Consider the following 11,755-nt stretch of genomic DNA (forward strand, 5'->3'; position numbering starts at 1 on the left):
CGGCAGCCCTATGTGTAATAGAGCCAAATGGCTTAAAGTCTAGTTTCAAAAGCAAGAGAGTCTGAACTTGAATCTCAGCTCGAGCATTTACCACCAGCGTAACCTTGGGCCACTTACCTAACCTCTAGGTGTCTCAGCTCCTCAACTGGAAAAACTGGTAAAGGGCTGGGGCAAGGATTCAATGAAATTAATATATGTCAAATACTTGAATGATGCACAAAATTTAGCAAGACCTCAAGAAATGAATACTACGTACCTTTAACAATAATGATGGAAATCTGTAACTTTTAACATGAAGAGTAAATATTAAGTTGTAAAATGCAATAGGTACGTACAGGGAAATACAAATCAAGATCACAGTGAAATACCACTTCAAATCATTAGGAAGAGTATTACTTAAAAAAAAAAAATCCTGAAAAACCAACCCCCCGCCCCCACCCGCCAAAATCCAGGAAATAAAAGTGTTGATACGGATGTGGAGAAATCAGAACCCCATGTATTACTGGTGGGGATGTATAATCCCGCAGCTGCTGTGGCAAATAGTACTGCAGTTTACACAAAAAATTGAATATAGAATAACCATACGATCCAGCAATTCCACTTCTGGGTATATACACAGGAGGACAGAAGGCAGGGTCTGGAACAGATATTTGTATACCAATGTTCACCTATCACCAAAAGGCAGAAACAACACACGTGTCCATCAATGAATGAATGGATAAACAAAATCTGGTATGGCCATGTAACAGAATATTATTCAGCCTTAAAAAGGAAGGAAATTCTGACACACACCACATGAATGAACCCTGAAGACATTATGTGGAGTGAAATAAGTCAGACACAAACGGACAAATATAGTATAAGCCAAACACAAAAGGACAAATACTGTATGATTCCACCCATATGAGGTACTTAGTAATTAGAAGTAGTCAAATTCACAGAGACAGAAATAAGAGTGGTTGTCAGAGACTGGGGGGAGGTAAATGAGGAATTACTGTTTAATGGGTATGGAGTATTAGTTTGGGAAGATGGCAAAGTTTTGGAGATGAATGGTGGTGATGACTGTATTAACAACGTGAATGCACTTAATACCACTGAAACGTACACTTAAAAATGGTTAAGATGTAAATAAATTATTAGTTAAGAAAATGTAAATTGATGAGCACCACTTGGTGACTGTTGTTTAACATTTTCTCATTAAGATGACTGAGTTGCTTTGCTTATGATTACTCATAACCCAACTATTGACTTGAGTTTTACTAATTCTTATTGACCTGTAACTATTAATGAATCCATTTTACCTATACTTGCTTTATCATATATGCTGAAATTTGATTTTACCATTTTTCACATAAATTCCTATGCTTCTTTTCAAAAAAAAAATAAATAAATAAATAAAAAATAAGAGTATAAGGGAATTTTTTAAATGATAATGCCTAATGTTGATGAGTGTGTGGGAAAAGAACATTTTCATAAACAGCTAGTAGACATGAAATCAATAAAACCCCTCTTCTGGGTTATCAATAAATATCAGAATTCTTAATAAAAAAAAAATGGTTAAGATGGTAAATATTGTGTTATGTATACTTTATCACAAGAAAAGGTGACTGAACATTAAAAAAAGTTAATACTTAAGGTAGAATCCCACTTCTGCAGGAATGAAAACACACAAACACACACGCATCAATATTTGAATAGAACATAATTTTCTAATAAGACACCCGCAACATTAATGATCGTTCTCTCTGAATTACAGGATCTGGGACGATTTAACTTTTTGTTCTCATCAACAGCCTGGAGTCACAACAACAGGTTAAACTGGGTCAGTTCACAGCAAGGCAGAGAAATGAGAATGCAGTCTCAGGAGATCTCCTTCAAAAGGGGACAAAAAAAAAAAAAAACTGTTTAAAATTTAAAGGCATCTCAGCAAGTTTGCGGATGCTGACAAACTGACCAAGGCCTATATGCAGAGGCAGAGGACCCAGAATAGCCAATATAATATTGAAGAGGAACAAAGTCAGGGGACTGACACTGCCTGATTGCAAGACTTGCTATAAAGCTATATAATCAAATCAAGACAGTGTGGTACTGGTGAAATACACAAATTGATAAATATGCCAGAATACAGCCCAGGAGTACATCCACACAGATACAATCAACTGATGTTTGAGAGGCAAAGGCAACACAGTGGAGAACGGCCTTTTCAACAAGTGGTGCGGGGACAACTGGGCATCCGTGTGCAAAAAAAAAAAATTTAATCTAGACAACAGATTAAACCTGTCGCAAATATAAACTCAAAAGGGATCACAGACTTAAATGTATTGATAAAACACAAAACTATAAAACTCCTAGAAGATAACACAGGAGAAAATCTAGATTACCTTGGGTATGGTGATGACTTTTTAGATACAATACCAGATCTAGTACATTAAAGAGATAATTGAGAAGCTAGACTTTATTAAAATCAAAAATGTCTCTCTGTGAAAGACAGTGCCAAGAGAATAAAAAAGACAAGCCACAGACCGGGAGAAAATACTTGCAAAAGACACATCTGATCAAGGACTGTTGTCCAAACTATATGAGGAACTCAGTAAAACGAACCTGACTAAAATTGGGAAAATATCTGAACAGACCCTTTACCAAAGAACATATACAGATGGCAAATAGACATGTGAAAAGATGCTCAACATCATATACTACTAAGGAACTGCAAATTAAAATGAGATATCACTACGAACATTTTAGATTGCCAAAATCCAAAACATTGGTAAAAAATGCTGGTAAGAACGTGGAGTAACAGGAACTCTCATCCATTGCTGGTGGTAATGTAAATGGTTTGGCCACTTTAGAAGACAGCTCGCAGTCTAAACACAAACACACTCTTACCATACAGTCCAGCAATTGTGTGCCTTGTATTTACCCAAATGAGTTGAAAACTTAGGTCTACCCAAAACCCTGCACATGGATGTTTATAGCAGTTTTATTCATAATTGCCAAAACTTGGAAGCACCCACGGTGTCCTTAAATAGGTGAATGGATAAACTGTGGTAACTCCAGACAATGGAATATTATTCAGTGCCCAAAAGAAGTAAGTTATTGAGGTGTGAAAAGATATGCAGGAAACTTAAATGCATTATTACTAAATGAAATAAGCCAATTTGAAAAGGTTGCATACTGTTTGATTCTAACTATGTGACATTCTAGAAAAGATGAAACTATGCAGATAGGAAAAATGTCAGTGGTTGGGAGAGGGAAGGATTAACAGGTGGAACACAGAGGAATTTTATAAGGGAGTGGAAATACTCTGTACGACGTTATAACGATTGATATATGTCATTATACATTTGCCCAAACCCATGTAAGACGTACAACACCACGAGTGATGACTAATATAAACTATGGACTTTGGGTGATGATGTATCAGTACAGGGTCAGTGACTGTAACAAATGGACCATCTGCTGGGGGATGTTGATGGTGGCGGAGGTCATGCCTCTGTGGGTACATGGGAACTCCGTACTTTCTGCTTAATTTTGCTGTGAACCTAAAACTACTCTAAAAACAAGGTCTATTAAAGACAACAACCGCAACAAATTTAAAGGCTACATTTCAAGCATCTGGAGAAATAATATCCTGCACCAAACAGAACACTGGGTCACTGAAGCGCTGCTGAAATAACAGAGGGGTAAGCTGAAGGACCTTTCCTTTGCTCCCACAGAAAAGCTCCCCCTCCCCCCGACAACCCAGGAAGCTTCCGGGGTTGGGGCGACCCCCGCACCTCCCCGGTGTGCACGCACCCGTCACTCCTCCAGCCTCGGCCGTCTTCTTGACCTTCTGCTGGTCATCCCAGCGGAGCTCGGAGAACCCATCCACCTCGACGTCAGGGTGCCGTATGGAATGGCCGACCTTCCAGAAGCAGGAGAAGTGGTACCAGTGTGGGACCTTCCCATCGAACATGGGTGACTAGAGGGGCGGAACCAGAGGAGGAAAAGAGCAGTGAGCCTCAGGCCCGGCCCTCAGCACCTGGCATCCTAGCCCCCGCTTGCTTACCCGTAAACCAAGGGTAGCCTCCTCTCCACTCCCCGACGTCGCAGGGGAAAAGCTGCAAATGGATGGGCAATCAGCACCCACCCCTCAGCTATGAAAGCTGCCGCGCCTGCTGCCGAGCCCGTCCTGGGGACAGGGACCAGGACGTCCCTCGGGACTGACCGGCGTTTCGGCTAAGAGTTCAGCGTACTGTTACCAAAGTCGCGGCCACGCTTCAGTCACAGGCTCAGCCCAGAGCTCAGTGAGGGCACAGGAGACGCAAGTCCTGCGTCCTGCACGCCTACACGCGGACAGACCCCACCTCCAGGCCCGGCCGCCAGGCCCAAAGAGCTCTGTGCACTTAGAACAATGCGGAACAAGTCCCAGCTCAGGCGCCAGGCCGAGCAAATGTGTCAGAGAAGTGTCACACCGGCAGCGAGCCACGCAGATGTGCGTGCGATGGAGAACTTCTACGAGGGTAAGAGGGATGGGGGGGGGTCACCTCACCCCCAGCAGCTGGGAGGTCCCTCCTGCCCCTCACCAGCCACCAGGGGACACCCTGCAGTTGCCTCTGGGGAGCCAGCGCCCTTATTTCACAGTTGCATGGGGGTGGGGGTCAGACAGGCAGCAAGTGACTCAGCCTCAACTTGAAACAGTGACCACGGTTGGTTCTTTCCTCTTTCCACTACACTGCTCGGCAGGAAGAGGTACTTAAAAATATACAAACGGTCTGACCGGAGCAAAAAAGGCCCCAAACATCTGCTTTGATAGAACATAAATCTAAATGTCAAGCAGATGGCATAAAACAGCATTAAAAATAAATACCATGCAGAACTTTCAGGATGGAGTCGTGCGGACAGGGGAAGTACTCTGAAAAAGCAGTGACAAGATCTCCCAACTGGCCCTCTCCTACTAGGTGAGCGGCCTCTCCCTGGATTTAATATACGGTATTAAATAAAGTGTAGGGTTAATAAGGCTGGGGCACAAGGACTCTTCAGCATCAAGCAGCCTGGGTTTACAGCAGCACCGGCCGTTCGCTGGGCCCAGAACGTGCCCCAGCCCTACCTGGGGCGAACGGCACTTCCTCAGGTCCCATAACACCCCTTCCCATGGCCCCCCCAGAGTCAAGATCCATTTGGGTTATTATCTGATCAATGTCTGTGTCCTGCGTTGGGTTAGAAGCTCCCAGAGAGGCACGATGCCTGTCTTGCTAGCAACCGGCAACGCCCGCTCACGGCAGGCACTCAAACAGTGTCTGTGGAGTGCCCCAAGTCTGGAGGGAAGAGGGAAGAAAGGTGGGATGGAGGAACTCCTGCCGTGGAAAAGACGCTCCCTCCAAACCTAAGACAGCCCTCCCCACCCCCAACCAGACAACAAACGGCATTTCAGAGAGTAGACTTGTGCCCTGGCTCTCAAACTTTCACCAAGGCAGCCGACACATCGTTAAGCGTCTGGACGTCTTGCTACAACATCTGTGGTGGCCTCGACCTGGGTCTTCCTGCCCTGGGACCCCTGTCTAAGCCTGCTCTAAGAGCAAAGGGGGGCACGTGGCTCAGTGGCTTTGCCCCCCCACTGGAACTCATGGCCGTGACATTTCTTCCCGGCTCTGCTGGGGCCTGACACTTGCCCCTTAAACTTCGGTCTGGGTGCCATGCCCCCAACCACTGGCGCACTGCCAGGCACCAGAGAGGAGGCCTGCACAAGGGTGTACTCACAGCACAGGCGTGGGGGACTGTCAGGGCTCCCGTCCTCCCCCAAAAGAGGAAAGACCCCTTAACCAAGGCAAGGCTTTACTTTAGAACTCAGGACTGAGAATGATACAGCCGGAAGGGAACTGGACCAAGGGCACAAGACGACTGGCTCCACTCGGCAGCTACCAGGCTCGAGCAAGCAGCAGAATCCTTGGCTGTACAATCAGCAAACATGAGCGCCTACCACACACCGGGGTCCTCACCCAGCCACTCTCAGTCTGTTTCCAGAGAAACGGGCCATAAAAGGAGGGAATGACCACTATAACGAAGAAAGTCACCATGCAATTTGCTGCAGGCCCTCCCAAGAACACCAACAAGTCAAAAGGCTGGAAGGCCCAGTTCATCCCCTCGAGGCTGCCCCAGGGCATGCCAGCTAAAGTATCAGGTATTTGATACTCAGAGAACAATCCTCCCATACAAAATGTAAAAGAAGGTATTTAAATCCAAGGGAAGTGGGGCGGGGCGGGGCGGGGCGGGCAGGCGGGGAAGAATGGCTTCTTTCTTTCTGGCCTTCGCCAGCGCAGCCTACAAGACCAATGTTACATTCTGAGTTAAAACTCCACCCCCAATGACAGAGAAAACCACACTTAATTTTAATAATAATTTCCTTCACTATCGCAGAGGGAGGATCCAGAATGTTAGACTTTCTTGCCGCCTGGACTCCGATAGAGAGAGCCAACCCACCTCTTCATTCCTCACCAGTGTCCTCGTCTCCACACACTGGCTGGACTGAGGTTTTCTGTCTGTCTTTCCCAATAGAACAGGGTCATCTTGGCCGTCCGGTGAAGGCTATGCATGTCCCTTTCTCAGACTAACTTTTTAAAATGCATGATAAAATACATAGGCTCACAAAGGAAATCAACTATACTGAAATAATTATCAAAACATTTAAAACATTTACTGGGATACAATCATCTACAAGCTTTAAAGCATTAAATAACGAGACACAGTACCCACTTTAGTAACTACTGTGATCTTGTAGTGATGCATGTAAATGGTTATTTTAAGAAATCCCCAACAACTGTAAAGTGATGTGAAAATAACAGTAACTACTACTGATGACAAAAATCACAGGTACTGCTAATGCGCCTTTGCTTTGCAGGTTACATTCATAATTGTAGGAAGTAATGAATTGTAACTTAAGTCTAGTGAAGATAGGGATGCATATTTTTTCTCACTGAAACTCACGGACCTCTTGAGTTCTATCTGCCATCCCACAGACTCCAGGTTAAGAGCCCCGGCAATAATGGCAACTTCATACGATCGGCGGCCCAAACATTAGGGTGAAAAGATGCTCTGCGGGAGATATAGCGCCTCAAATGGTAGGCCTTGCCCACTTCTCCATCCTCAACTTCCTGCCACTTCTGTGGTGAGCTCCCATCTTGGGCACATCATGCCTAGGGCACAGCTCCATCAGGTGGCACCCACCCCTGTACAGCAATGTTTACCAGTCATCACCCCTTTAACCAAACTGGAAGCTCCCAGGGGTGGAGTCTCTCCTTGTGCCCCTAGTACCTAACACAGTGCCCAGAACCTAGCAGCTGCTCAGCGAGTGTTTACTGAACGAATAAGTATTGTGTGCCAGGTACTGAGCTAGGTGGCGCTGAGGATGATTCCAAGATGACAACCTCAGTCCCTGCCATAGTATGAAATGAGACAGCCTGAGTACACTATGGTACCCACTCCCCTCCACCCAGTAACTGCTGCAAATCCAGCAGTACCATCCGGTCATTCATAAAACACATACTGCCTCACCGCCCGGAGGGAAAAGGAAAATCAAGTTACCTTGACCATGAGCACTAAGCTTGGATAAAAGCTTTCTATTGGGGGTGGGGAAGACAGGGCAGGTGGGAACCCTGATTAGGCAGGCAGACAGGAGGCAGGAACCTCCAGACACACTACCTCACTCCAACACCCCTCCCGCCATCTGGCAAGCCTCAGGGACCACCGGAGGGAAATCCCGACTCTGTCAAGAAGCCCAGTTGAGGAACCCCAGGAGCCACTCTTACTCAAACCAGATAGCTGCAAAGGCATCAGGAGGACGTGTCTGTGAACTTGGAAAGTTTGAGGAAAATGTTAAACCATAAATTAAGCCAAAAGTGAATGCACTGTACTGAAATGACACCAACTTGCATAGTTTTGCATAATTAAAAAAAAATGAGAGTGAGCGAGTGTTGAAATGATAGCCAAAAATAGATTTAAAAAAAAAAAGAAAACCCTCACTTGCCAGTCGCCACCATCAATGTAGGACAAAAATCTTCCAGAAGAATAAGGTAGGTCAAAACCAGACTAGCTTCAAAAGACCACGCGTACGTTTTCTTCCCAAGGCGAATGGCAATAAAACAAACCCAGAAATGAGGACAGAAGCGGCTGCTTATTTTTACAAAGTAAAAGGCATCACCAGCTCCTGACCGTATTTCCCGGGCTTTTGCTGCAAGATCAGCAAAACCTTCCAGAAGGGTCCACCCGGCGGGCCATACACGGGACGAGAGGAAGCAGCTGCGCCCGCAGGCCCCGCGCGGGCTCGGAGGGGCCGGCCCGGCCTGCAGCTCCCGACCAGCCCTCCCCCCACCCTCCCCGGACGCGCGGAAGCCCCAGTCTCGCACAAAGCGGCCTCTCCGCCCGCACCTGCACCATGATGGCCATCCGGAGCGAGTCCTTGGGGATGCTCTCGCTGCATTTCTTGCAAGAGGCGCGCCCGCTCTTGGCGTACTCGACCCGGTAGAGCTTGTCCGATGACTCCGCCATCCTCCTCCTCGAGCTGCTGCAGCTCCGGGAGCCCGACGCCGCTACCTGGAGACCCGCTGCTGCTATCGCCGCCTCGCCCGCCGGTCCGCTCCCCGCTGGCGCCCGAGCGTCTAGAGACGCAGCCGCCGCCGCCTCCGAGCACGCCGCGTAGGCCAACCGCCGCTCCGGATAGATTGCTGATGCCTGGCAGCGGGCACGCCCCGGCGCCCGCGCTTACGGGGCGGGGCCGCCGGCGCGCGCGCCCCCTGCCGGCAGTGGGGCGGCGTTTCCGCTGCGCCTGAGGCTTCGGGAGCTCAACCCTGGCTGCTGCGAACCGAAGCCGGGCTTATCCAGCGCCTGTAGCTCTTTGAAGGACGAAGCGCCACCCCTTTAACCATTTGCCCCCAGGAGGGGTTACATGCTCTCACAATTAATTCCACCCTCATCCCTTTTTAATACGTGTATCCTCTCTCCCCTGAGGGCGGACAGGTCTCGAAGGCGCTGGGCTGACTCGGGAATGTGGTTGATCTGCCAAAGAGAGGTCAACCTGGGCTGGCCCTCGGCGGACCTTCTAACTGCAGTCCGCAGACCGTTGGGACCCAATACTAACTGAAATCTAGCATCGCCTTCATTATGAATTTTAATGCATGGATACAGATTCCGGGAGTCTTCGCAATACCTGACTTTGTCAGCAATAGTTACCACAGGTGCTTTCGTATCACTTTACGACTGTTGGAGAGAACTCAGTATTAAGCTCATCACTACTTAAATTGCGGTAAAGAGACCTGCTGTGGGGCTTCCCTGGTGGCGCAGTGGTTGAGAGTCTGCCTGCCAGTGCAGGGGACACGGGTTCGAGCCCTGGTCTGGGAAGATCCCACATGCCGCGGAGCAACTGGGCCTGTGAGCCGCAATTACTGAGCCTGCGCGTCTGGAGCCTGTGCTCCGCAACAAGAGAGGCCGCGATAATGAGAGGCCCGCGCACCGCGATGAAGAGTGGCCCCCACTTGCCACAACTAGAGAAAGCCCTCGCACAGAAACGAAGACCCAACACAGCCAAAAATAAATAAATTAATTAAAAACAAAACAAAACAAAAAACCTTTCAAAGGCTTCTCATCGCACTTGGAATAAAAGCCAGAATTCTTCCTGTGGTTGAATCTGAACCCTGTCTGCTACCCTGACTTCATGGCCACCGTCTCCTGAGGGCTCCAGCTGCCCCAGCCACACCGGCTTCCTGCCTGTTCCTCAAACGCCACAAATTCACTCCCACCTTGGAGATTCGGAGATCTGCATTTACGTTTCCTGGAACAGTCGTTACCAGTGAGTGCAGGGCTCACTCCCTCTCTTCGTTCAGCTTCTGCTCACAGATCACTGTGATGATCCCAGCTAAGATGCTTCGTCTGCATGCCATCTTCAACTTCTTGCCCTGCTTGTGTTCTTCTTTGCACTTACTTTGCAACTTCTTTGCAATTACTCCTAAGCATATTTCATACACATGTATATGTTTATTGTCTGTCTCTTTCACCAAAATGTAAGCTCCACCAGGGCAGGGGTTTTTATCAGTTTTGCATGTAGTAATAGTCTCAGTGCCTGGAACAGTGCCAAGCACTCAAAATATTTTGTTGAATGAATGAATGAATCCACATTTGGCACTTCCCACCTGCTTAATAATAAGGTTCCTTCACACTTATATAGATTTTCGTGTTGTACAATGGGCCTTCCCAAACATTATTTTGTTTGCTTATCATTATAATGCTGTAAAATAGTTTTCTTTTTTCAAAAAACTAATAAACTATTATATTTACTTAGAAGCATTCAGGCTGTTACAAAACTGTTACAACTCCCCCGACCCCTAATTACAGAGTAGAATTCAGTAACAGAACAATTATTTCGTATAAGCTGCATGAAAGACAACTGAAAAAATGACAGTGCCCCTATATAATTAATTTGTCCTGTGCACCTACAAGAACCTGCTTTGAATTCCCATGCTGGGTGACAACCCGTATACAATACCAGGTAAGGTTAGTGGCCTTGGAAAATATCACCAGGACAGGGTTGTATAAAAAATTATTTGGGAATTCTTGTTAACAATAACCCCCCACCCCAAAAAGGGGCAGTTTAAAAGAAAATCTTACCCAGCTTTACATTTCAATTTTTTTTTTTTAATTTAAAAGGAATGAAAAAAAAATGAATTGTGTCCAGGGAGGTTAAATGCTTAATAGACAAGAAAAAAAATGCTGCCCTAGAACCACTTCATTCATCATCATCATCTTCAACTTTGTTGTCTTTATCTTCCTCTTCCTCATCTTTCCTTCTTTCTCTTTCTCCTCTACCTTTTTATTCTTGTCTGGATCAGCCTTGACAGCCTCCTTTTTTTTTTTTTTTTTTGCCACATCACCTTTCCTTTGGCTCAGGATGCAGCAAGATCCTTTCGGTACTTTTCCTTCCTCTGAACAGCCTTCTTTTCAGGCTGCCTGCCATCCTCAGCACTGTCACTCACATCTCTCCCAGTTTCTTTGCATCATTGCCAATAGACAGACCAGGATCTCCTGTGGTTTGGGGGTGGTACTCAGAAGACGAGAAAGAGGCCAAAGGAGGCTTTTTGGGTGGTTGAAATCCCTGAACTTCTTTTGGTTTCCATTTTGGGAGGAATAAAAGTTTTCATTTCTGTTTTATAAGGGGCCTTGTCCACTCTTGACATTTCTCCAATTTCCTTTCTCTTTGGCAGACAAAGCTTTCCACCTTTCCGAGCACTTTAAAGAACATCTTGAGAAGTTGACCGAAGCATCTGGATGGTTTTTCCTGAGCTCCTCCCAGCAAGTTTACCCAGAGTGCCTATGATGCCATTTGGCCTCAGGCTTTTTAGGACCTCCTCTGCCCGTGTTTAGTTATTTTTCCTCAGGGAGGCACAGAGCTGCTCGGCGCCCCTTGCTCTCACTTGCCTTGGCAGTGTCTCTAGGTATTTTTAATCCCCGTTTTCACGTAAGAACATGAACCCGACAGGTCTGGAGACTTGCTCATCCCTTGGGCATTTAAGCCTTGTCCGCTGCCTCTCCTAACTCTTTCCTCTCCCTCCCTCTGCCATTGTCTTCACCACCTCGCCCCGCAGCATTATTCTTCTCACCCCTCTTTCAACATGTCCATTTATTGCCAAAGTTATCTTTTTTAAAAACAAGTTTGGTCATGACTTCTACCCTGCTCAAACCCCTCTGTTGAATCCCTGTGTTAAAACTTTCTGATTATATGTGACAGAAA

The 11,755-nt window shown here is 46.7% G+C and overlaps 1 protein-coding gene and 1 pseudogene across 1 annotated transcript in view; both read right to left on the bottom strand.

The window, feature by feature from the left end:
• Positions 1-8,707, bottom strand: part of PARP1 (poly(ADP-ribose) polymerase 1) — a 42,523-nt gene extending 33,816 nt beyond the window's left edge. The window contains exons 1-2 of the mRNA XM_057555537.1: positions 8,404-8,707; positions 3,796-3,961 (exon numbers count right to left, since the gene is read on the bottom strand). Coding sequence (XP_057411520.1) covers positions 3,796-3,961; positions 8,404-8,523 — 286 coding nt within the window. The 5' untranslated portion in view covers positions 8,524-8,707. The remainder of the gene's footprint in view (positions 1-3,795; positions 3,962-8,403) is intronic.
• Positions 8,708-10,753: 2,046 nt separating this feature from the next.
• LOC102999305 (putative high mobility group protein B1-like 1) lies at positions 10,754-11,316 on the bottom strand (annotated as a pseudogene).
• Positions 11,317-11,755: the final 439 nt, after the last annotated feature.

This window comes from Balaenoptera acutorostrata, chromosome 1 (assembly GCF_949987535.1).
Source record: "Balaenoptera acutorostrata chromosome 1, mBalAcu1.1, whole genome shotgun sequence".
NCBI lineage: Eukaryota > Metazoa > Chordata > Mammalia > Artiodactyla > Balaenopteridae > Balaenoptera > Balaenoptera acutorostrata.